At 44.2% G+C, this 26741-nt stretch overlaps 2 protein-coding genes across 2 annotated transcripts; one reads left to right on the top strand and one right to left on the bottom strand.

Moving 5' to 3' along the window:
* Nucleotides 1–14130: 14130 nt before the first annotated feature.
* Nucleotides 14131–20961, bottom strand: LOC136436089 (MYG1 exonuclease-like). Its single transcript, XM_066429800.1, has 5 exons — nt 20751–20961; nt 19730–19898; nt 19133–19310; nt 16908–17150; nt 14131–15701 (listed from the first exon to the last, which is right to left on the bottom strand). Exons 1-5 carry the CDS (start codon nt 20800–20802, stop codon nt 15327–15329), a joined length of 1017 nt encoding a protein of 338 aa, XP_066285897.1. The 5' UTR covers nt 20803–20961; the 3' UTR covers nt 14131–15326.
* A 184-nt stretch (nt 20962–21145) lies between these two features.
* On the top strand, nt 21146–26334 carry LOC136436088 (zinc finger protein 135-like). The gene is made up of 3 exons (XM_066429798.1): nt 21146–21198; nt 22776–22853; nt 23507–26334. Exons 2-3 carry the CDS (start codon nt 22783–22785, stop codon nt 24744–24746), a joined length of 1311 nt encoding a protein of 436 aa, XP_066285895.1. The 5' UTR covers nt 21146–21198; nt 22776–22782; the 3' UTR covers nt 24747–26334.
* The last annotated feature ends 407 nt before the right edge of the window (nt 26335–26741 follow it).

Here is a 26741-nt window from a genome sequence, read left to right as displayed (position 1 = left end):
ACCCCACGAATTTAGGTTACCCAACGTTACATAATGGCCTTTTTATGTAGTCACAACAACGTGTTGATGTATCCACGTAATAACTATGTCTGTGATTTCGGTAGCTCGGGCCTTCTTGAGTAACACTGTGTTTACAGGACCAGCAGACAGTGTAAGCTGAAGATCAGCAGCAATTTGTTCACGATTTGTCTTGATAATAATCCACGCCTTTCATCATCTACAACTTGTTCAACTTCCTCAACTCAACAACTAATTGTTGAGTTTACTTACATCTCTCCCTCTTGCTACCTCTTGCTAGCTCGAACCCCTTATAACGTTAAGACATGTTCCCTTAATGGCAAATACGAGCTTGCGCCAATCCCCGACTGCGAATATAAGTAATATAATAGACTGAATAAGTGTAATACATACCACCAGACTATACAATGTTAAAGTCCCTTCACATGCTGCAATATCTTCCTAGAATTGTATTAGAAGTTGACTAGAATGTTATACAATCATTGGACAGTAAAGTAAAAAAAGAAAAGAAACGCAAGTGGCCCTAGAGTTGACTTATCATGAGTGACGAATTTCTCTAATTATGGAGTGAACTCTTACATACTCGAATGTTGTTCATTACTTTTGTGACGTCAGGATGAGACGTGTTGTCACCATAGATATATTTCATCATCGTTAATGACTGTTCTAAGTAACTGAGAGCTTTACTCTTATCTCCGAGTTCATCCCAACACTTTCCAAAGTTGCACAGTGATGCAGCAATGTCGGGATGTGCCGTGTTCTTCCCATAAATGTCACAATCCATCTTCAGTGACTGTTTTAAATACCTGATAGCTTTCCTCTGATCGCCGAGGCAACTGCAACAGTTTCCAATGTTGTTAATTGATTTTGCGATGTCGGGATGTGCTGTTGTTTCGCCATAGATAGCTTTCATCATCTTCAGTGACTGTTCGTGGTAACTGATAGCTTTCCTCTGATCGCCAAGGTCACTCCAACATGTTCCAATGTTATTAAGTGATGAAGCAATGTCGGGGTGTGCTGTTGTTTTACCATAGATAGCTTTCCTTATCTTCAGAGACTGTTCGTAATAACTGATAGCTTTCTTATGATCGCCAAGCTTATTCCAACATGTTCCAATGTTGTTAAGCGATGACGCAATGCCGGGATGTGCTGTTGTTTCGCCATAGATAATTTTTCTCATCTTTAGTGACTGTTCGTGATATTTGATAGCTTTCCTCTGATCGCCAAGGTCACTCCAGCATTTTCCAATGTTGTTCAGTGATTCAGCAATGTCTGAATGTGCAGTTGTTTCTCCGTAGACAGATTTCCTCATCTTCAGTGACTGTTCGTAATAACTGATAGCTTTCCTCTGATCGCCAAGGTAACTCCAACATGTTCCAATGTTGTTGAGTGATGAAGCAATGTCAGAATGTGCTGTTATTTCACCATAGATAGCTTTCCTCATCTTCAGTGACTGTTCGTAATATCTGATAGCTTTCCTCTGATCGCCAAGGTCACTCCAACATGTTCCAATGTTGTAAAGTGATGTAGCAATGTCGGGATGTGCTGTTGTTTCGCCATAGATAGCTTTCATCATCTTCAGTGACTGTTCGTAATAAATGATAGCTTTCCTGTTATCGCCAAGGTCACTCCAACATGCCCCAATGTTGTTAAGTGATGAAGCAATGTCGGGATGTGCTGTTGTTTCGCCATAGATGGCTTTTCTCATCTTCAGTGACTGTTCGTAATAACTGATAGCTTTGCTCTCTTTGCCGACTTCACTCCAACAATTTCCAATGTTGTTAAGGGATGATGCAATGTCGGGATGTGCTGTTGTTTCACCATAGATAGCTTTACTCATCTTCAGTGACTGTTCGTAATAACGGATAGCTTTCCTCTGATCGCCAAGGGCTCTCCAACATGCTCCAATATTTCCAAGCAATGAGGCAATATTGGGATGCACTTTGTTGTCTCCATATATTTCATATCCAACTGCGAGTGCCCGCTTGTAGCAGCTCATCGCTTTCTCAAATTCACCGCGCCTTTGCAAGGCATTGCCCAGTTCGAAAAGTGTTTCAATCTGTTTTTCTTCGTCAATGCCCGCCTCTCCCAGTGCTGCTTCCAGGTGATGTACGGATGCATGGAAATGGAGCAGCTGTTGTGCTATGCGGCCCCTTGTTAGAGATGAGTTATCAAAGATTTCCGTTGTTAATATCTTTGTCGTCGGACTTTCCTTTACAACTGTGTCCACAATGCATCTCTTTAATGGGATGGCAGTATAATAGTACCTCAAAAGCATTTTAGAGTCTGGTATGTAGAAAACTGACTTAACGAGAGTGTCGTCTACGTCATGTTTATCCAGCTGGGTTTTCATCTCAGTGAGAGGAGACAGTCTGTCCTTCTGTCCTCCATTTGCAATGTACGTTCTTAACCGCAGCTCCGCTGAGATGCTGATCAGTACAGTCATATGGTGGGCATCTTCCTTGCTAATCTGTTGTGCCTTGTGCAGCTCTTCTATCATTCCCCACACACTGGGGATCGTAATACCGCAGCAAATACTCAAAATATCAACGGCTACGCTTGGGAAACGGTAAATTTCTTTTTTAACATCCAGAAGTTGTCCCGTTATTTCAGTATTTTCTATTTGCCCTAAATTATCCTTCAGTGTTAGTGCTGCTGAATAATGTGAAAGAGCGTGGGAGCGATCGACGCTTTTGTTGACTCTGTCCATATACTCATCCACCAAACACTCGTTTCCTGTTGAGTAGGTCGCCCGTCTGAGGATGTCTGACAGGTGATAACCTTCCGCCACGGCGATGTGCAGATTTTGATATTCCGCCAACTTAGCAGGAGTTTGTATGAGACTTACGGGAGGTTTGCTTTTAGTCTCGTCTCTTCCAAAAGGAGTCTTAGAAGCCCATGGCATGAAGCCATCAAAGGCAAAACCGCGAGGTGTGACGGAGTCGAAGAACCAATCTTTCTCTGGGTCTTCCGAGAGAAAGTCGTTGAGTGACGGGACGGCCATGGCTGGAAGGATGGTTTCTCCGAGGTTGATGACTTTTAGATGTAAGTAGTGTGTGAGGTTTAGGAAGTACCTCCGTGTATCATCATCATCCTTCCCTTCCTCAATCAGAATGGCGAACTCCAGGTCGGAGTACGGCGTAACCAGTTCTGTGGCTTGTGACCCCAACCCGATGAAAGCGTACTTACACGGAGGAGGGCCGAGTTTGTCAATACATTCATCTGTCATTACTTGGATAAACTCTTGTCTTTCAACCGTAATACTCTTGAACAGGTTCTTGATTGCTTCAGCTCGTTTGATCTCTACTTCTCTCACGACGGGATCATCTTCATCATACTGGTAAGGGTTGTGTTTCTGATGAATAGCGTCTAGCTGAAATTTTACAAGGGCTCGCGTGTTTTTCAGTTCCTTTTTGTGATCTAACGCGGTGCTGTACGGACACGGTTCACAGTCTAGGTTACAGGTGTTCCTTAGAAACTGTCTTTCTGTTTCTTGCAGCCTTGTTACCAAGCTTTTCTTGTCCCCATTTGTCCGAGCCATGGAGGCGTTATACAGAGCTGCCGCCTGTGTGAATGTCCTACCTTCTCCTGTCCGCTTGCCTCGCTCGACGTAGACGTCACCCAACCTGCTCAGGCAGTCGGCTTCCTTAGCCTTGTCGGGTTTATTTGGATCTGCAGATAGAAAAATGGATCAAACTGCTGCATTTCTCTTTAAGTTATTTCAACCGGTATGCTTAAGTAGGCAAACGTTGTGTTTAAATGGGGATTGGGTGGATAGGAACAGTCCACAAATAACACTGCTTAATCATTTAAATTCAAGTTGGCACCAAGGCTAAGAAGCTTTGATCAAACTCAAGTAAAATTTAAAAAAAAATATTCCACAACACAGGGAGAACCATGTATTGGTATTGAAGCATACATTTGGCAACAAGTTGCGACTCAAAATTATCATTGATACATGAAAAGTCCATAACAGACCATGAATAAGCTTCAAGGCGGCCGCTAAGTTCTGCCCTGCTGCGTCCAGGTCTCCATTTCCCAAGTCTCGGTCTGCCTTCTGGAGGTACCTGCGGTAGGAACTGAACAAGAAAATTGAGCGATTTTGATTGAAATTAACTTAGAGGCAACGCTAAATATATTTAACAAGACAGGGTGTAAGGTAAGCACTTACATGTCACCGTTAACTTGATTGATGAATTTTGTGTCATTTACCCTCACACGTTTCACCTCTTTTTCATGTTTAAAAGACAACTGCTAGCTATTTTCAAATTCTCTGTATGGCACATTATGAAACTGTTTACCAGTTCTAGATTTGTAAGGATAAGCTAGACAAAATGAAAGTGCCAAAAATATGTTTGGTTAGATATCAAAACATTCCGTTGACTGCGAGTCCACCCTAGTTCAATACAAATGCTAGTCTTACTTGGTCTCATGGACATATAAAAGACCATTTAATAAAACCTGATATTTACCAGTTGTGCCGACCAAAGTCGAAGGGGGGGGGGGGGTGCACAACAAATAAAAAGAAATAAACCACCCTTGCCCTTACTTGTGCAATTGGCGCTTTCCGTCATCAGCGACGTTGCCTGATGGCGCAGCTGAGAAATGGCCCTTCCGTCCTCTCACGTCTTGTTGTCGTTGAGTACGTGCTGACCTCTGGAGGTCGACAGACGTGTTATTTACTGCTCAAACATACCTTGACGAAAGGTCAAAGGGAAGGACCCGACGTGACCCGGTGGAGGCCAACTCAAAAGCACATGTTGCAAATGTTATGATATAACGTAAACTGCATGGTTGGTCATTTCACCATCGTGGACTATATTGACGTTATGGGGCGCTTCATTTTTGCCATGGCATTAATCTACCTAGTTGCGAAAAAAAAGCTAAAACCCATTTACAACTTGTGGCCTATCATGTCCGCCAAGAAAATAAAAAAGCTTCAAAATCATTAGTTCTTCAGCAGTAGTACAGTAGGTAAAAAATTATGGAGTAAATATTTCAATGCAAGAAGTAGCTATAATGCCAGTGGAAACATCTCGGACTTATTCTCGTAGTCAAAGTAGTTCACTCACCTTTATGATTTCTGTGCCGATGTCCTGCCTGATTTTTGCGGTGTGAAGTAAGCGGTGGACAATGGCAACTGTTCCCTGTATGTTGTGACATCTCGCCAGTGCCTTGTTGTACAGAGAAGTAGCCTTTGTCAAGGCTCTTGTGTCAAAAGTTTCTGTTCCTCTTTTTAGAAACACGTCACCCAGACTTTTTATCGCCTCTACTTCTAACGTGCTGTCGTCATTTACTATTCCCTCTACCATTAGCTGTGCGTATCCAACCAGCACAGAGTCTGTGTTACCACCGGCAGCCCATTTCCTGTCCAGGTCTTGGAAATTTCTCTCCAACTTTGCAGGTGTAGTCAACTCTTTGTCTTCAGTTGACTGTGCGTTTCCTTGTGGCCTTTTTGGCGACACTCGTTGTAAAAGCCTCTCGGTGTATTCGTATCGGTGTTCTATACCTTCTCCCTGCTCCCGATGGTCACACCGGACCACAGCAGCCATGTAAAGCGCCAAGGCCCTGTTGAACTTCCCTACGTCCTTCCCGAGTCTTCCCTTCTCCAAGTTCACGTCGCCCAGACTTTTGAGCAGCTCCACTTCCGCCAGCCTGTCCATGTCCGCCATGGCGTCCACCAGGGCACGGAGGTAGCCTGTCTCCGCACGGGCTAGTCCGTACCTCCTGCCCTTCGCGTCCGCCTCACGGAGTTTCTCACAGACCCGCAACATGGTGATACTGTGCTGTGCTAAGGTAAGGTCTAATAAACTCAAACTCTTAATGAAATTCCTTATCCCCACGGACCCTGGTCTCCATTTTAGTTTTATTTGCGTGACTGGAACAACCACTTTTGTCACAATGCATGTTTTAAAATTACGTATTCTGTCAAAGTTCAAAGTTGAAAGATTGACACATTTAGACTTCGCTAATACACGTGAATGGTCACACTGATCTGATATTAGGGATCACATCATCAAGACACGCCAAAATTGATGCGAGCACGTGAAAATAAATGGTCCTTAATTTGTAATGAATTAAAGTCATTTACTCAAGCAAACCAAATCTTTGCCCAACCCAACATGGATGGCATACCAGATGATGGTGTCACCTAGCCTGAGGGGAGGGCGAATGGGAGCCCCGGTAGACTAACAAGTGTCACAGAGGTTAGATGCCACCACGGCATTGGAGGAAAGCGAATTGCCTCTCCAACCTTAGAAAATTGGTGCCAGCGCGCATATCATCCGTAAAATCAAGTAGATGTAGCCTTTGATGATGTAGCCTTAGTATTCTCGCCTAAGTACTCAAGACAGGAACTGCCAACTTGGTTCTCTTATTATCATCTCTATGAAATACGGAGACATTGTTTTGGTTGTAACATTCCAATTACAACAGCGAGGGTCATGCAAATAAATTTTTGGTCGCTGTACGGTCGCTCAGCGATCGCCGTGTAGTAGAAAGGGGCCTTTGCCATCGTATGTTGGGCAAATCAGAGTTAGTCAGTAGGCCTGACGGTTTTTATTTGGTTTTGTGAAAGAAAAAAGACACTGTACCCTTGCAGGATCTGCTGAGTTCTGTAAAGACCATCGCGGCATTTCTGGAGGTCGATCTGGGTGAATCGACCGTTAAAGACATCGCAGAGGCCAGCACTTTTAACAATGTGAAGCCAGTCCTGGACAATTCCACCATTCCTATCAGAAGGAATATAGCCAGGAAAGGTTGGTTTGTAAGACATTGCCCTCAGAGATAATGAGACATAATTTCGAACAGCCGGCGTGAACATTGGTATCAATGGCCAAGCGATTATATGCGAAAAACTGTTTCAAACCATCTTTATTCTAGTGAACGGGACGAATCAATAGAAACACATTCTAAAAGCCGATGACAGCTCTCTTAATTCTGAAGTGTTATCTTCCGAAGGCAGGGCGCAAGGCAAAGATGCAATATAACATTGTTCGTCGGACATTTCATGGTGTCGCTTTTAAAAACCACAAGATAACATGCCAGAGCAACTTTTAAGTATTTTCCTAAATCCAAGCACGTTTCCAGTCCTACTATTTTACAGGTCTGATGCTGACATAAGTTGTTCCTGCCGCAACTTATAAAAAAGATTTCCTAATGTTTTTCGTCTGAACTTGCAGGCATTGCCGGAGACTGGAAGAACACTTTCTCTGCGGAGGAGAGTGAAGCGTTCGACGCCTGGTGTGAGAAGAAGCTCGATGGTACAGGCCTCGCGTTCGACTTCGAATAAACTCGCTTTTATCGTTAATCATAATAAACATGACATCCAAAATCTCAGACCTCCATGAAATATTTAGCTTTTTAAATAGTTTTGGTAAGCTTTTTGACAAATACTAAAATGTTGTCGGAGATTAAATTTCGCGGTAGGGAGAAAATTGACTGTTCGCGGTAAAAAGGTTCACCGCAAAAACCGCATATATAAAACCACCGCGAACAGTTCTACATTTACAGTATAGCACCACCCTGTCTATTTGACACATTGCATGTTCAACTCCGATATGCCATCCTCGGGGTCTAGACTTCAGCACTCAATTTCCCCATGCCAGCAGAACTGATTTGGACCTGAGCCAACTCAGCATGCTACGAATTCCTTTTTTTATAAAACTGATGGTCGAGTTTATTTCCATATTGATATCACTCACTCACTCACTCACTCACCTACTCACTCACTCACTCACTCACTCACCCACAAGTACTCACTCATTCATTCATTGATTCACTCATTCACTCACTCAATAGCTACATTGAGCTCACTCGGAACTAATATATGACTTGTATCATTTAATACAAATATGAACATGTGCTAGTCAGTACACACAGCAAACCTAAGTCAGTACATAAGTGTTATAGATTCCACCAGACTATACAAGCATAAAGTCCAATCCCATGCTGCAATAGATTTCTGGGATTGTACTAGAAGTTGCTATAGGTCATAGGTTACACGATCATTGGGCAGCTAAGGTATATAAGAAGAAAACGAGAGTGCCCCTATCTTAACAATCTTCCATGACTAACGGCTTTACACTTCTAATCACAAAGTGAACTCCTACATGCTCGAATGTTGTTCAATGCGGTTGTAATGTGAGGATGTGCCGTGTTGTCACCATAGATAGATTTCATCATTGCTAAGGACTGTTCTAAGTAACTGAGAGCTCTACTCTTATCACCGATTTCTCGCCAAAGGATTCCAATGTTGCAAATCGATGAAGCAATGTCGGGATGTGCCATGTTGTCCCCATAGATGTCTTTACTCATCTGCAGTGCCTGTTCGTAATACCTGAGAGCTTTCCTCTGTTCGCCGAGGTCACTCCAACGATTTCCAATGTTGTTAAGTGATGCAGCAATGTCGGGATGTGGTGTTGTTTCACCATAAATAGCTTTCATCATCTTCAGTGACTGTTCGTTATAACTGATAGCTTTCCTCTTATCGCCGAGATCACTCCAACATGTTCCAATATTGTTAAGGGATGCAGCAATGTCGGGGTGTGCTATTGTTTCACCATAGATAGTTTTCATCATCTTCAGTGACTGTTCGTAATACCTGATAGCTCTCCTTCGATCGCCAAGGTCACTCCAACGGTTTCCAATGTTGTTAAGTGATCCAGCAATGTCGGGATGTGCTGTTGTTTCACCATAGATAGCTTTCATCATCTTCAGTGACTGTTCGTAATACCTGATAGCTTTCCTCTTATCGCCAAGGTCACTCCAACAGTTTCCAATGCTGTTAAGTGATCGAGCGATGCCGGGATGTGCTGTTGTTTCACCATAGATAGCTTTCCTCATCTTCAGTGACTGTTCGTGATAACTGATAGCTTTCCTCTGATCGCCAAGGTCACTCCAACGGTTTCCAATGCTGTTAAGTGATGCAGCAATGTCGGGATGTGCTGTTGTTTCACCATAGATAGCTTTCCTCATCTTCAGTGACTGTTCGTGATAACTGATAGCTTTCCTCTTATCGCCGAGGTCACTCCAACAGTTTCCAATGTTGTTAAGTGATGACGCAATGTCGGGATGTGCTGTTGTTTCACCATAGATAGCTTTCGTTATCTTCAGTGATTGTTCGTAATAACTGATAGCTTTCCTCTGATCGCCGAGGTCCCTCCAACAGTTTCCAATGTTGTTAAGTGATCGAGCGATGCCGGGATGTGCTGTTGTTTCGCCATAGATAGCTTTCCTCATCTTCAGTGACTGTTCGTAATAATTGATAGCTTTCCTCTGATCGCCAAGGTAATTCCAACATGACCCAATGTTGTTAAATGATGACGCAATGTCGGGATGTACTGTTGTTTCGCCATAGATAGCTTTCAACAACTTCAGTGACTGTTCGTGGTAACTGATAGCTTTCCTCTGATCGTCAAGGTCACTCCAACATAACCCGATGTTTCCAAGCAATTTGGCAATTCCTAGATGCACTTTAGTGTTTACATATGCAGCATTTCCAACTCTGAGTGCCCGTTTGAAACAGCTCATCGCTTCCTCACAGTTACCGCGCTTTTGAAAGGCTATGCCGAGTTCCCAAAGTATTTCAAACTGTGTTTCCTCGTCACTGCCCGCCTCCTCCAGTGCTGCTTCCAGGTGATGTACGGATGCATCGAAATGGAACAGCTGTTGTGTTATGTGGCCCCTTGTTAGCGATGAGGCGTCAAAGATGGCTGTTGGGAGTATATGAGTCGCTTTGCTTACCTTTGCAACTGTGTCCACAATGCATCTTTTCAATGGGATTGCCGTGTAATAGTACCTAAAAAGCATCTTAGAGTCTGGTATGTAGAACACTGACTTAACAAAAGTGTCATCTACGTCATGTTTATCCAGTTGGGTTTTCATCTCAGTGAGAGGAGACAGTGTGTCCTTCTGCCCTCCATTGGCAATGTACGTTCTTAACCGTAGCTCCGCTGAGATGCTGATCAGTACAGTCAAGTGGTGGGCGTCTTCCTGGCTGATCCGTTGTGTCTTGTGCAGTTCCTTTATCATTCCCCACACACTGGGGGTCGTGATGCCGCAGGAAACACTTAACACATCAACGGCTACGCTGGGGAAACGGTAGATTTCTTTCTTGACATCCAGAAGTTGTCCCGTTATCTTAGTATTTTCTATTTGCCCATAATTATCCTTCAGTGTTAGTGCTGCTGAATGCCGTGAAAGAGCGCGGGAACGATCTACACTTCGGTTCACCCTTTCCAGATAATCGTCTACCAAAGACTCGTCTCCTGTTAAGTAGGTCACCCGTCTGAGGATGTCTGACAGGTGATAGCCTTCCGCCACGGCGATGTGCAGATTTTGATACTCCACTAACTTAGCAGGAGTCTGGATTAGACTAATGGAAGGTTTGCTTTTGGTCTTGTCTCTTCCAAAAGGAGTCTTCGAAGCCCATGGCATGAAGCCGTCGAAGGCAAAGCCGCGAGGTGTGACGGAGTCAAAGAACCAATCTTTCTCTGGGTCTTCCGAGAGGAAGTCGTTGAGTGCCGGGATGGCCATGGCCGGGAGGATGGTTTCTCCAAGGTTGATGACTTTCAAGTGTAAGTAGTGTGTGAGGTTTAGAAAGTACCTCCTTGTATCATCATCATCCTTCCCTTCCTCAATCAGAATGGCGAACTCCAGGTCGGAGTACGGCGTGACCAGTTCCGTGGCTTGTGACCCTAACCCGAGGAAAGCGTACTTACACGGAGGAGGACCGAGTTTTGCATTGCATTCATCCGTCAGAACTTGGATAAACTCTTGTCTTTCAATAGTGATACTTTTGAACAAGTCCCTGACTGCGTCCGCTCGTTTGATCTCCACCTCTCTCACGATGGGATCATCTTCATCATACTGATAAGGGTTGTGTTCCTGGTGAATTGTGTCTAGCTGAGATTTTACACGGGCGCGCATGTTGTCCAGTTCCTTTATGTGATCTAACGCCCTGTAGTACGGACAAGGTTCACGGTCTATGTTACAAGTGTTCCTAAGAAACTGCCTTTCCGTTTCCTGCAGTTTTGCTATCATGTTTTGTTTGTCTCCATCTGTCCGGGCCATAGAGGCGTTATACAGAGCTGCGGCCTGTGTGAATTTCCTACCTTCTCCTGCCCGCTTACCTCGCTCGACGTAGACGTCACCCAACCGGCACAGACAGTCGGCCTCTTTAGCCTCGTCTGGTTTGTTTTGATCTGCAGTTAAAAATATTGATCAAACTGCTACATTTGTCTTGAGGTTACTTCAACGGGTATGCTTAAGTAGCCAAACTATATGGTTAACCAGGGATGGAAATATTACACAAATAACCTTGCTGAATCTTAAAAACGATTTTGCACCAAGGCTGAAAGAATTGGATCAAATTCATGTCAAATTAAGTATTCCGGGACATAAGGAGAAACAGGTTCTTTCAACAAATTAGAAATATCATATACGATTCAAAGTTATTAGAATAAGTGTTAAAAAAGTGCATAACAGACCATGGACAAGCTTCAGGGCGTCTGCTATGTTCTGCTCTGCCGCGTTCAGGTCTCCTTGTCTCAATTCCAGGTCTGCCGTCTGGATGAGCCTGCGGTAGGAGCTGAACAAGAAAAAATAAACAAAGTTGTCTTAGTTCACTCAATAAGATGTACTTACATGGCACCGTTAGCATCACTAATATTTTTTTCATTATTCATGTAATTTTGTGCGAACTCCTTACACGGTTCACCTTGTAACAAGTAAAAACGAACCAAATATAAGAAACATTTCGTTGACTGCAGATTCATCCTTATTCAGTACAAATGCGCGCTTACTTCATACCTTGGTCATATAAAAGAACATTACGCATTTTACGTGCTATACTGACTAAAAATGAAGGGGAAGGGGACTAAAATTGAAGGGCACAATAAATGAAAAGGAGCAGACCACCCCTGTCCTTACGTGTGCAGACGGCGCTTTTCGTCATTGATGACGTCGCTTGAGGGCGCAGCTGAGAAGGGAGAGAAGTGGCCCTTTCGTCCTCTCACGTCTTGTTGCCGGTGCGTACGTGCTGACCTCTAGAGAACCGATAAGAAGCCATCAATGATTAACAGGTGGGCAATTGAACTGCCGCACAATTGAACCTTGGCGATAGATTGGTCAAGGACCTTACATGACCCGTGATAATGTTAGTTCAGTGTGACATTACTGGTGGTTTATTTGGGCATTCTTGGCTACATGAACGTAGTAGGCAACATCTCGTCCTTTGGCCAAGACCATCGCACACTATACAGACCACAAACAGTAAAAATACATTCACAATTTCTTGAACCAATCCGCCGAAAAGATACTGTTAAAGTCCAGCCATAGTCTTATTGGTGGAAGTAAGAAATAGCAATGAGGTACAATTTTTAACATGCAGCAAAACGTCTGTTCCACGATCTTTTATCCGTCAGGAATCAGAATAGATCGCTTACCTTGATTTTTGCTGTGGTGATGTCTTGCCTGATTTTTGCGGTGTGCAGTAAGCGGTGGACAATGACAACAGTTCCTTGTATGTTGTGACATCGGACCAGTGCCTTGTTGTATAGAGCAGTAGCCTTTGTCAAGAATCTTGTGTCAACAGTTTCTCTTCCTCTTTTCAGGAACACGTCACCGATACTTTTCATCGCTTCTGTTTCTAACATGTTGTTCTCGTTTACTATTCCCTCTACCATCAACTGTGCGTATCCAACCAGCATAGAATCTGTGTTACCACCGGCAATCCATTTCTTGTCCAGATCTTTAAACATTTCTGCAACCTTGTCAGATGTAGTCGTCTCTTTGTCTTCAGTTGACTGTGCCTTTCCTTGTGGCCTTTTTGGCGACACCCGTTGTAAAAGCCTCTCCGTGTATTCGTATCGGTGTTCTATACCTTCTCCCTGCTCCCGATGGTCACACCGGACCACAGCAGCCAGGTAAAGCGCCAAGGCCCTGTTGAACTTCCCTACGTCCTTCCCGATTCTTCCCTTCTCCAAGTTCACGTCGCCAAGACTTTTGAGCAGCTCCACTTCCGCCAGCCTGTCCATGTCCGCCATGGCGTCCACCAGGGCACGGAGGTAGCCTGTCTCCGCACGGGCTAGTCCGTACCTCCTGCCCTTCGCGTCCGCCTCACGGAGTTTCTCACAGACCCGCAACATGGCGATAATGTGTTGTGCTAAAGGGACGTCTCTATAAAACTCTTCTTTTTACGGGCTCCGTGTTAGCTTTATGCGCTTGCCTTGAACAAAGACAGGTGCCAGACTGCCCATGGCAACATTACGTCATCTGTTAGTTCAAAGGTCACGGTTGAATGCACCAAAGCCTCGCTTAGAGTCGTAAACATATCAGGTAACATTCCTACCTGTCTGATACTTAAGTACTTAGGCTGAAAACTGGTCTCTTGCTGCTATCATTATAGTCGGCATGGTAGCATGCCGTTTTGCCACCGGCACTGCGTTTTTTGTTAGCATTCCTGGCCAGTGATTTTAGAGACCAAAAAAATGAAAAAGTTAGAAAGACCGACAAAAACGCCTAAAAAACACCTCAAAAACCTGCCGGAACCCATCCTCTGCTTGGAGAGTAGTGATTTTATATTTTCACCATTTTAGCGTGGAAACTGTGCTGTTCAAAGGGAAGGTTAGCTTTATGCGCAAGTTGACTTGAACAAGCACAGCTTTTACACTGCTGGTGTCAAAATTACATCATCGGTCAGTTCAAAGGTTAAAACGAACAGATCTAGACAAAAGCTTTGCAAATACCGGGAAACATATCAGGTATTACCCTGCCTACCTGTCTACAAGTTAAAGGAGTGACCTAAACTCCGGAATGGGGTGGTATTTTCCACTAGACTATGTATAAATTAATACATGATCATCTGACTTTTCACAGAATTCCCCTTGTGGTGAGTTACACCAAGGAGGTTGGTTACACAAGGTGTAAAATTATACCCTATACGTATACACACATCCTTCACCGTGAATAGTCTGATGAGCACCGCCCTAGTGGGTACTTTTTACTGTAATAACCATTCATTTTTACTTCCTAAAATCATTATCAATTCGATAACAACTTTAGGACCCCTTTAACACAATAGTCAAGACAAGATCTTCATGAGCATTGAAATTGTATGGGCCAAGTCTTTACCATCTTTATTCCACATCTTTTAAGATTACATTGTTAACTAATACAGACATGGTTGGGTTGGGTTGGCCACCTTCAGAGTTTCTGAAAGCAACATCAGAATCAAGATCCAAATAACGGACGTTCTTCTGCAGTACCAAGAAGAGATGCCAGGAGACTCAAGTTCTAATCATGTCTTAGGGTTTCTGACATTAACATCAAAATCGACAAGCCAACAAAATACAAAACACAGACGTCATTCTGCAGTACAAAGATGAGACGCCAGGTGACTCGAAATTCTCTCCTTCCGTAGGGCTTCTGTGAATGGATCAAATATCTCAAGGTACCTGGTGTATGCCATGAGGCCGTTTACTGGGTATGTAAATGTAATAAAAACCAACAAAGGTACAGACTTTCCCCAGTCATCCATAAAATAATATCAGTGTGGTTCAACAGCAGATCTAGCGGTGGCTATCACACAGCAGAAATTACACAGACAAATAGACTACTATCATCCCAACAGTTGGTAACTACCTAGGACTTCTAAGTACTGTAAATGGTTAAACTTTTGCAGTTTTCTTTGCACATATTTTGCGTATCGCATTTTTTTGACTACTGAACTATATAATTATTTTAACTGCAAATTTATAACACGGTGAAAACCTCTTTTCCCTCCTATCAAATCAAACCACGCAAAAGTAAATGGATTTACAGTAAACGTGTACACAAAAGCAGAGCAAGCCATTATGGTTCACCAAGGAATGTTTGACAGTTTATTTTCCATGTCTATTTCTTTGTTTGGGTTAACCCCTTTCACTACCTGCACATCTGTAGTGCTCTCTGAGCTATGAGAATCGCTCCCTCCCTTGTCCTGTTGTCTTTGTTTATCTGTTTGTTGGTTTTTGGTACACACACTTTTGGTACCAGCACATCTGCAGAACTCCCTGTGCCATGAGGAGTGCGCCCTCCCTTGTCCTGTTGCCTAGGATAGTTTCCATATTTGGTTATTTGTTTGTTTGTTTGTTTGAGCTAAACCCTTTCACTACCTGCACATCTGTAGCGCCCGCTGTGCCATGAGGAGTGCGCCCTCCCTTGTCTTGTTTCCCCCGATGAATCCCGAGGCGTGGACGAACACGCAGCCCTGGATCCCGCTGAGTTTGCTGAGTTCCTTGTTTATTTGTTTAAGTTAAACCCTTTCACTACCTGCACATCTGTAGCGCCCGCTGTGCCATGAGGAGTGCGCCCTCCCTTGTCTTGTTTCCCCCGATGAATCCCGAGGCGTGCACGAACACGCAGCCAGGGATCCCGCTGAGTTTGCTCAGCTCCTCGTCCCTGACTCCTCGCCACTCCTCCGGGAGGGCCAGGCGGCTCTCGAAGGACTGCGTCGCCACGGGAACACATTGCACGCGCCAGTTCCCGCCCTGGTCCGGGTACAGCACATACTTTATGGATGGATCGACCTTCATGTCCTTCTCAAGGTCGAACAGGTGTTCCTTCCATGGACACACCTGTTCCATAAGTATGACCTCGCCGCTAGGGTCGACTGCATGTCTCGCCTCCAGTGCATCTTGCACCTTTAAGACATAAATCAATGAGTTTTATTTGCAAGTTCTTGCCCGAGGGCTAATTGCAACATGCAACAGTATTGTAAATACATTTAATATTACAGCCAGTAATTTTACCAGTCGGGTGGAAAGGGAGTAGTTGACTGCATATAATTTTAACGGTGGGAATAAACATCAATGTCTCAAATGAGAGTAATCAAACAGTTGCAATGGGCCCCAAAATCTACTTAATAATATGTTGTGGTTTCACCAAGACCTACATGTACCCACCTACTAATTATAAAGACAATCCATCCACCCATTCTCGACTTATCGTGGTGATAAACAGACAGACATTTTACAGACTTCTCAGTACAGGTGAGAATAAAACCAGTCTTACTCACCAGCTTCCTGCCGGGCCACCAGGCCAGGCTGTAGTACCGCACCCGGTCCTCAAACTCCTCCCGACCATCAATAAAGAAACAATAAACAAACAAACAAACAAACAAGAAACCCGTCTCACCAGCTTCCTGCCCGGCCACCAGGCCTGGCTGTAGTACCGCACCCGGTCCTCAAACTCCTCCCCGACCAGCAATAAAGAAACAATAAACAAACAAACAAACAAACAAACAAGAAACCAGTCTTACTCACCAGCTTCCTGCCGGGCCACCACGCCTGGCTGTAGTACCGCACCCGGTCCTCAAACTCCTCCCCGACCATCAATAAAGAAACAATAAACAAACAAACAAACAAGAAACCCGTCTCACCAGCTTCCTGCCGGGCCACCAGGCCTGGCTGTAGTACCGCACCCGGTCCTCAAACTCCTCCCCGACCACCAATAAAGAAACAATAAACAAACAAACAAACAAGAAACCAGTCTCACCAGCTTCCTGCCGGGCCACCAGGCCTGGCTGTAGTACCGCACCCGGTCCTCAAACTCCTCCCCGACCATCAATAAAGAAACAATAAACAAACAAACAAACAAACAAGAAACCAGTCTCACCAGCTTCCTGCCGGGCCACCAGGCCTGGCTGTAGTACCGCACCCGGTCCTCAAACTCCTCCCGACCATCAATAAAGAAACAATAAACAAACAATAAACAAACAAACAAGAAACCAGTCTCACCAGCTTCCTGCCGGGCCACCAGGCCTGGCTGTAGTACCGCACCCGGTCCTCAAACTCCTCCCGACCATCAATAAAGAAACAATAAACAAACAAACAAGAAACCAGTCTCACCAGCTTCCTGCCGGGCCACCACGCCTGGCTGTAGTACCGCACCCGGTCCTCAAACTCCTCCCCGACCATCTCCATGGCCTTGCAGAACCGCTCGTTCGTGTCCTGGTCCTCTTCGTTCCAGGCCGGGTTCAGCCGACCCACCCGGGAGCTCAGGTTGGTCGTGACCAGGTACCGCGGGCTGCCGTCGAACTGCGAAACCCCGTTATCGATCGCGTTGATCTCCTCAATCAGGTTCTGGTAAACCTGCAAAGGTTAGGTGTGACAGGTCAACTGTAAGGCGTGACAGGTCAAAGGTTAGGTGTGACAGGTTAAAGGTTTGGCGTGGCAGGTCAAATGTTAGGCATGACAGATCAAAGGTTAGGCGGGCAGGTCAATGGGTAGGCATGACAGGTCAAAGGTTAGTCATGACAGGTCATTGTTTGGTGTGATAAAAATAGCTGCCGTAGGCCTGCGAAGCTGGTGTGTTATACCAAGGGTTATCTTGAAGCGATGCACTCCACAAGGAGTTTTGCTTAGCACACCATAGACATAGAAAAGGGCAGTTATACTGGCTATACAGATAAAGATGCATCTCTACCTTGTCGTACACAGCATTGCAGAGCTTCTTGTCAGCTCTGTCCCCGAGCATGTTCGCTATGATCTCCTGTCCGAAGTGCAGGTACACCAGTAAATAAACAAACAAACAAACAAACAAACCTTGTCGTACACGACGTTGCAGAGCTTCTTGTCAGCCTTTTCCCCGAGCATGTTCGCTATGATCTCCTGTCCGAAGTGCAGGTACACCAGTAAACAAACAAACAAACAAACAAACCTTGTCGTACACAACGTTGCAGAGCTTCTTGTCAGCCTTTTCCCCGAGCATGTTCGCTATGATCTCCTGTCCGAAGTGCAGGTACACCCAGTGTTCTCACCAGAATTTTTTCACAGCATAGGGGTCAGGTACAGAAGGCCAACTTTATGCGGTGCAAGTCACGCGTGGAGTGCTGAAGACATGACCAGAGTAGGGAGTCCGGCATGTTCCCCGGAAAATTTGTAAATTCATGACCCAATGAGACATTATTTCATGCATTTTGAGGGATAAATTTTGTGAAGTAGACTTTTTCCTTTGTCACAGTCTCATTCTAAAGCCAAATATGAACTTTTTATAAGATTTATGAAGGGTCACAAGGTTTGTCCCAGAAAGAAACACCCCTATGCTGGTTGAAACACAGCATAGGGGTCCAGATCACAGCATAGGGGGTCCAAATCACAGCATAGGGGGCCCCTATGCTGAAAAGGCCTGGCGAGAACACTGACACCAGTAAACAAACAAACAAACAAACAAACCTTGTCGTACACAACGTTGCAGAGTTTCTTGTCAGCTTTCTCCCCGAGCATGTTCGCTATGATCTCCTGTCCGAAGTGCAGGTACACCAGTAAATAAACAAACAAACAAACCTTGTTGTACACAACGTTGCAGAGCTTCTTGTCAGCCTTTTCCCCGAGCATGTTAGCTATGATCTCCTGTCCGAAGTGCAGGTACACCAGTAAATAAACAAACAAACAAATAACAAACCTTGTCGTACACGACGTTGCAGAGCTTCTTGTCAGCCATTTCCCCGAGCATGTTAGCTATGATCTCCTGTCCGAAGTGCAGGTACACCAGTAAATAAACAAACAAACAAACAAACCTTGTCGTACACGACGTTGCAGAGCTTCTTGTCAGCCTTTTCCCCGAGCATGTTCGCTATGATCTCCTGTCCGAAGTGCAGGTACACCAGTAAATAAACAAACAAACAAACCTTGTCGTACACAACGTTGCAGAGCTTCTTGTCAGCCTTTTCTCCGAGCATGTTCGCTATGATCTCCTGGCCGAAGTGCAGGTACACCAGTAAATAAACAAACAAACAAACAAACCTTGTCGTACACGACGTTGCAGAGCTTCTTGTCAGCCTTTTCCCCGAGCATGTTCGCTATGATCTCCTGTCCGAAGTGTAAATACACCAGTAAACAAACAAACAAACCTTGTCGTACACGACGTTGCAGAGCTTCTTGTCAGCCTTTTCTCCGAGCATGTTCCCTATGATCTCCTGTCCGAAGTGCAGGTACACCAGTAAATAAACAAACAAACAAACCTTGTCGCACACAACGTTGCAGAGCTTCTTGTCAGCCTTTTCTCCGAGCATGTTCCCTATGATCTCCTGTCCGAAGTGCAGGTACACCAGTAAATAAACAAACAAACAAACCTTGTCGTACACGACGTTGCAGAGCTTCTTGTCAGCCTTTTCTCCGAGCATGTTCCCTATGATCTTGTGTCCGAAGTGCAGGTACACCAGCCCGGCACTGCTCAGCTTGGTGACCCACGGCTTGTCTGGCACCAGGCTGTTCATGGTCTCGTTAAAGCTCCGCTGGTGGTGGTCGTACCTAGGGTACAACACACTTAATTACTTATTGAATTGTAAAACATTCAACTCTCCAACAAGAGAACACTTCACTCACTTTCTATACCAATGAAGCAGGCAGGGTATGACAGCCATGTTGGTCTGCTCACACATGTACCTAGGAAAAAAAGTAAATCTTGAAACAGTTTTTCTGACAGAAGAGCTGCTCTTCCACGGGTCGTGAGAGAGAAAACAGGCGCTATGTACAATATTTACAGGTTCATTGTACAGGGTTCATAGAACATTGTACAAGGTTCATAGAACAAGGTTCATAGAACAACATACCTAGAAAAGGTTCAGGAGACATTAAGCTATCATTCTTATTTCTATGATACTGGCCTAAATATATAAAGGGTGTGCTATGAGACCAGTTTTTTCAGTTGTCTCCTCCTGGACTATTACCTGTGTGTGGCCGGGTCATACTGTCCGCCAACGTCCACCACAATATCGCAGTCGGCCAGCACGTCTGGTTTCCGCGTGCGGACGACGCGGTGGTCCCGGAACCGCGGGAGCTGCTTCAGCAGGTGGCAGGCCAGCGCCTCGTCACAGTGGAACGTCCCATCGTGGGTGCCTGGCAACAAGATATTATAATTATAATATCAGGTGTATTTGCAGCCAGTGCCACAGGCAGGTACCCAATGTGTAGGGTAATGAGGCTGTTTAACGTGTTCGAGGCACGTGTTCGAGGCACCAAACGGGACCCCCGTTTTACGTCCCTCCCGGAAGACGATTTCGTGGAAAGCTTCGTGAGGCTACAGCAATCCGGACGTCCTTGGTTGGTCCCCCATCCAAGCACTGTCCGGACCGCGCGTTGCTTAACTTCCGAGATCGAGGGATCGGGTGTATCCAACGCGCCACGCGGCCGTATCAATCAATCAATCAATCAATCAATCATTGTGGGTGCATGGCAACACAAACAGGATATCAAAACCTGGACGTTCTGCTTCAGAACCAAGAACAGCTGCCAGGGGGCCTAAAATCTATACACTTATCCGATATATATACACTTATAGTTATACAAACTAGAGTTAGGTATTTGTGCCACATATACTTCAGGTTTGCTAGTATGTTAGTTTAGTGACTATGTCATTACTATGTGGTCTTTTTATAAATATGAAGTTGAATGTTTCTTTTTATTTGAGTTGAATGTGTGATAGTTGTATGCCGATTTGTTAAAAATAGAGAGAACGCTAGCGACCCAAAAAAACACCCCTCCCAATGAAATGGTATGGCTACCCTGCGACGTCACAAAATCAAGACGTCACACCATACATGCTAACGGATCCAAAAAAGGTTTTGCTACGCAAACCTGTAAATACGATTTACATCTATCTTGGCACATCGACATGTTGTTATATAATAAGGTCTGCGCAAGGGACATAACGTTATCGTCCAGTAACAGAAAACCAGACCAAACAACAACCTATCTGCTTTTCGTCTCCGTTTTCCCGTAGCTTCTTGTTGGGCTGAGACATCTTGGAGACTTGTCTTGAGAACGGCAGAGGTAGAAATGCAGCGGTCAGTCGCCGACGGGCGAGGGAAGCCGCACGTGAGAGAGCAATGGTGTCTCACAGGGGTGGGAGGGGGGCACGCATGTGGTATGGGCCGGTGTGCAACTAACATCCTTACGCGGTCACAAAATAATCTCGCAACAGTTTATGCAATATCTCATCAACCTAACATTTCAGCACAATATACGGTATATCAAAGATGTACATGATAGATACTACGTGACGTACTTCGTGAATAGGGCCTTGGATTGGAGTGTGTTTGGGGCATAAGGTCAAAAGTCAAAAGGTCACCATCGGTCGGATCACTGAGCTGACTTTTTGGTGTTAATCCACATTCGCTGCTGCCCGTAAGTAGTTCCGGTGAGACAATCTCCTTCTAAATTCTGTCCCTCGTTGTTGTACATCGTTGTATAACGTTTATTGTTTCGCTGGACTTGGTATTTACGTGCTAGGTTTCATTTTTGATATTCCTTAGTTCCCATGGTGACGAAAAATGATTGTCTTCTGGGTTGCAGGATGATGTATGGATCATGGGTGGGGGGGGGGGGCAATTAGTAAATGCCATATTTTATTCAAAATACCTAAAATTAGATATAAAATAGATTATCAAATATATTTCTCCTATTTGACTTGCACAAGTATAGACACTGCTGTGTTTATAATTTTGTGTATCTTGGTCGCCGCTAAAGACAATTTGTTTTGTGGGTTTGCGGAAAAAGCTGGCCCTGTCTACCTGGCCTGTCTACCCTGGCAATCTACCCTTTTTGGACCCCAAGGGCATGCATGGGGGTTTTGCATCTGATTGAATTTTCTTGAGGAAAAACTGGGTCAGTGGCAATTCCAGCTGTGGGTGGGCTGGATCATACTATTAGAGGATAGGGACAGTTATGAGCAACTCCATCAACACTGGAAGAAAATCTATCATTTGTAAACAAACTTCTTTTTAAACTAGATAGAAGGGGTATCAGATACAGGATACAGGATAAACAAAGAAAACCGAAAACTGATAGGATGGTTTGCCAGAACAGCAGCTGCTAAAGATTTCGTCAGTATCAGCTACAGTAACCCCAATGAGTGTCAGACATCTGTTTAGAATTTAGCTGTTGTGACAAACAAAAGTCCTATTGTTGTCTGGCTCATCCTACCAGTTTTCTTTTCTTCCTTGTCTTACCTTCCACTTCAATTGTGTTTAATATTCCAGGTGCAGTTTATTGTATACATGTACCTGGAACTTTTTTTCCAGTCTTGGTGGAATTGCTTTACCAGTTTCACTCACACACCCGCCCCAACAAAACACCAATAGGCATTATCTTCCATCCAGCTCACACACATATATCTGGACATGCATTGACCCAGTTTTTCCTCAAGGAAATTCCATTAAAGGCCTAACCCCCATGCATACCCTTGGGGTCCGAAAAAGGGAGGTAGCCAGGGTAGACAGGCCAGGTAGACAGGGCCAGCTTTTTCCGCAATCCCTTTGTTTTGTGATTCAAACTTTGTTGTTGTTGTTGTTGTCCTTGTTTAACGTCTATTATTCGAACCCTTTAACCGTATTTTGGAGATTCGCAATGTTTGAAATTTGTCATCAAACATAAAATATAACTAAGAGTAAGACCCGATGCTAGACCCTTATCTCTAAAATCTCTATCGATAGATATTTTGGAAATCGGGGGTCTTGCTAGCCTCCGTTGCAGGCTCTGACGTGGCTTTTTTGGGGGGCAAAATAATATGTTTTGCAGCCAGCCCGTAACCATCAGCCAACCCTGTAACTAAGGCTATTAGTTGCAGGGTTGGCTGATGGTTACGGGCTGGCTGCAAAACATATTATTTTGCCCCCCAAAAAAGCCGCGTCAGAGCCTGCAACGGAGGCTAGGTCTGGCATCCAGGCTATAGACTTAAGTTAAGTTCAGGGCAATTTTGTTTCTTCCGCCCCATAGTGTTGAGATGGAGCATCCTGAGGACAAGCCGAACTGCAGAGAGGGCCGCACCGCAGATGTGGGCAGGCCACGGGAGAGGTGCGCTCATCTCTTACTGCGTGTACTAAGGCTACACCAAGTAATTTTTATGGATGACGTCCGCGCGCGCATTGATTTTGGTCTGTTCCCAGAAAAAAAACAAGAAATTCCGCTTCCTGTAACTATGACCAAAGAGTTACGACCGTGCCGCAAATCAATGGGATGGAAAGAAACAGGATAGGACAACAACTGCTGTTCAACTTCAACTGATTCATTCAAATTACTGCTGTTTTCATGATGAATAAAAGAGTTTTTAGTTACACTGTGTTATCTCATTCAATTTGTGTTCTAACATGTGTCGTCGACTATTATATTTCAAATCTAGGCATCTTGTTTTTTTTCGGCCCTTCTTGTTTTGTTTTTTTCGCGCTCTCGCATTAGATTTAGGGTCTCCAAAGGACGTCATCCATAAAAATTACTTGGTGCAGCCTAAGGCTTAACTTGGGTTCTGGTTCTCTGATGCCGGCTGAGGAAGTTTAGCCGCTGGGGGAATTTTGTTTCTCAACTGCGAAACTCTGTCGGCATGAGAAAACCTTAGCCAATGTTGATATTCACGAATCAGCGTTCTGCTGCTGCTCCAAGAAGTCTACAAAAGAAGCTATGCAGAACAATGAATTCTTATTATTACTTTGTTCCATTCTCTTTGAATCTAGTATCGGAAAGGAAGACCCTGGGACCGAGAATATCAACTCTATTGCAGCGCAGAAAACCACCTCGGACCAACATGCAAAACACAGTGGTGAGAAACCCTACATGTGTGGTGAGTGTGGATACAGGACGGCTAAAAAGTCTCACCTATCCCAACACATGAGAATTCACACAGGAGAAAAGCCCTACAAGTGTGACCAGTGTGAATTTTCTGCAGCACAGAAAGCCAATTTGGACAAACATAAAACAAAACACACTGGAGAGAAACCCTACATGTGTGGGGAGTGTCCATATCGGACAGCCTACAAACCTTACTTATCCAAGCACATGAGAACTCACACTGGAGAAAGGCCCTACAAGTGTGACCAGTGCGACTATTCTGCAGCATTGAAATCCACTTTGGACAAACATATAGCAAAACACACCAGAGAGAAACCCCACATGTGTGGGGAGTGTGGACACAGGGCAGCTGACAAGTCTAACCTATCCAGCCATATGAGAACTCACACAGGAGAAAAACCTTACAGGTGTGACCAGTGTGACTTTTCTGCAGCGAGGAAATACCATTTAGATCAACATATGACAAAACACACCGGAGAAAGACCCTACAAATGTGACCAGTGTGACTATTCTGCAGCACAGAAATCCACTTTGTGCAAACATCGGAAAACACACACCGGAGACAAACCCTATATGTGTGGGGAGTGTGGGTACAGGGCAGCTACAAAAGCTACCTTAACCCAACACATGAGAACACACACAGGAGACAGACCTTACAAGTGTGAAGAGTGCGGGTACAGGGCAACTCAGATTGCTGCCTTATCCCGACACAAGAGAATCCACACAGGAGAGAGACCCTTCAAGTGTGACCAGTGTGACTATTCTGCTGCAACGAAAGGTACCTTAGACCAACATCTAAGGACACACACTGGTGAGAAACCCTACATGTGTGTGGAGTGCGGGTACAGGGCAGCTCAAAGGAAACATTTATCCGATCACATGAGAACTCACACAGGAGACAAACCCTACGTATGTGTGGAGTGTGGGTTCAGCACAGCTCAAAAGTCTAACTTAACCCAACACATGAGAAGCCATACAAGAGAGAAACCTTTAACACCCTGTAACTACATGTGTTGGGAGTGTGCGTACAGGGCACCTTGCAAGTATCAATTATCCCGGCACCTGAAGACTCCTGCCCATCGATTGAGAGCCCACCACTTCAGGAGAAAACACCTAGAGTCCTGACCAATCATGTGACTACATTCTGTATTCTGCAGCAATTGCAAAGTCTACTTTGGACCAACATCTAACATTCATGCTTTGTTTCAAAATTCTTGTCTTGACATGCTAAGGCCACACCATTTTATTTTCTTGGTTAGCGGAATAAAAACTAAAATTACAAAAAATGCTAGATTGGAAAAACAACATGAAAACAGAATTTTAGAGAATGATTTTTACTTTGGTGCACACAGTATCAGGGAGTGAACAGGGTCAGGTGCAAGTTTTCACCCCAGCCTTCTGTTTTCATGATTTTTTTGTTGCTAAAATTAAAAAAATGAAAGTCTGTTAACCAAGAAATTGAATTGGTGTGGCCTAATCAGCTTGTTATGGCTTTTTTAGTACATGTATATGTAGAATGTAAATGTAACTTTTGGGTCTAAAACCTGGTCCAACCACCCACTCTATCCATGCTCGGCAGAGATCAGCAAACCAAGAAATTAAGATATTGCGACTGAAATAGCTGTTCTGGTTTATGATGGTTGCGATGTACTTAAAACCTGTCCAATCATATCACTGTATCTTGAATCTGCAGAAAACCTTTTTCTTTTCTGACGTTATTCCATTGTTTTCTATGTTATATTATGTTATTGTTTTATTCATTTTGTTATTTGAAATCAGTTGTAATAAGTTAGTATTTCGAAGCATTTAGTTTAGTTTACCTTGTATTATTTGATTACAGTTTGTGTTATTTTTGTTATCTTATGTATTTAAGTTTGAACAATGTGGGGATTGCCCCCCAGGGCACATTGAAAAACGCCATTACTGGCGATATGGTTAAATAAAAATAAACAAACAAACAAACAAACAATATATACAGTACGGTAGTTAAAATCCTTCCAACATCTTTGTGTGCCTCAGTTTTCATGATGCTCCCCCAACTCAGCAATTTTAAACTCCCAGAACTAAGGAATCAAATTGATGTTGCCAACATTTGTGATACAGACCTACAAATACAGACTTATTAATTGGATAAACTATAGGTTATCCACTCCTGTGATCAGATCACTTTTCTTAGAATGAATAAGTGTACGTCAGTCGTAACCCTAGTTTGTCTGGTACTTAAAGTCCGTGTTGATTACCGGGTAGATTATAACTCGGCCAAGTTACAGTTCCTCCCTACCCTAATTGTACAGCATGGTTTGTGCAAGTGCTGTAAATGCAGAAATGTTCCTTGCGGTTTTATTTCGTGGTAGGGAGAAAATGGAGTGTTCGCGGTGGTTTTGAGCTCGCACTTGAAACAATATACTATAGTAAGTAGCGCTACCGATGGAACCGCTTTTCATGGTGAAGATTTCACCGCAAACATAAAACCATCACGGACATTTCTGCATCCGTAGTACATTATAGGCGTAAGAGGACTCGACCTAAAACATAACATAGTATAATATAAAGAGTCGTCTTTAATTTTTGGTGGGAAATGACACATGCACTATGGTCAGGTAAACTGGGTTATGTTCGGTCATTGACCTTTCCAGTTTCCGATTTGAGTCATGTCGCCCAATGGTCGCAGCTTCTAGTAGAGAGGGGGTGTTTGGATGGCCATAAGGACAAGCAGCATGTGTCAAGAACGAAATAAATGTAAGGGTGTCTCGTCAACAACAAGTGTTTACTTATGATATTTTTAAACAGCGCAAACATCAAATCGATCCATAAACCCACCTGAAGTGCAGTTAGTCAACAGGCGTTTATGGCGCCATAACTACACCACGAGCCCGAATTCGTCCCACTAGATGGCTGATATCATTCGGACTAAGACTGCAGAAGACTCGGATCCAAGTTCAACATCACCTGAGAATCGGGTACAGGGAATCACGAGGTAGGTGGGACCACACGCTGTTATACTAAGTAGTAATATGGAGACAATTTTCAAACAGGACCCATTTCTGTCGATCTTAACAATTGAAAATACAACCGTTGATTATAGGGGGTTCTCCTAATCTCCAAGCAGATCTATGGGGG

This window comes from Branchiostoma lanceolatum, chromosome 6 (genome assembly GCF_035083965.1).
Source record: "Branchiostoma lanceolatum isolate klBraLanc5 chromosome 6, klBraLanc5.hap2, whole genome shotgun sequence".
NCBI lineage: Eukaryota > Metazoa > Chordata > Leptocardii > Amphioxiformes > Branchiostomatidae > Branchiostoma > Branchiostoma lanceolatum.
Note: the sequence above shows the minus strand (reverse complement) of the source record. Positions and strands in the feature narration are given on the sequence as shown.

Bases quoted from the DNA above. Each gene is read 5' to 3' on its own strand.
- LOC136436088 (XM_066429798.1), top strand. From the start codon at position 22,783: ATGGAGCATCCTGAGGACAAGCCGAACTGCAGAGAGGGCCGCACCGCA. The intron at 22,854-23,506 runs GTGCGCTCATCT...CTTTGAATCTAG, and splicing joins GTGGGCAGGCCACGGGAGAG to TATCGGAAAGGAAGACCCTG.
- LOC136436089 (XM_066429800.1), bottom strand. From the start codon at position 20,802: ATGTCTCAGCCCAACAAGAAGCTACGGGAAAACGGAGACGAAAAGCAG. The intron at 19,899-20,750 runs GTTGTTGTTTGG...TCTTGTTGCCAG, and splicing joins CGGAGACGAAAAGCAGATAG to GCACCCACGATGGGACGTTC. The intron at 15,702-16,907 runs GTGAGACTGGTT...TATGTCTTAAAG, and splicing joins GGTGGCCCGGCAGGAAGCTG to GTGCAAGATGCACTGGAGGC.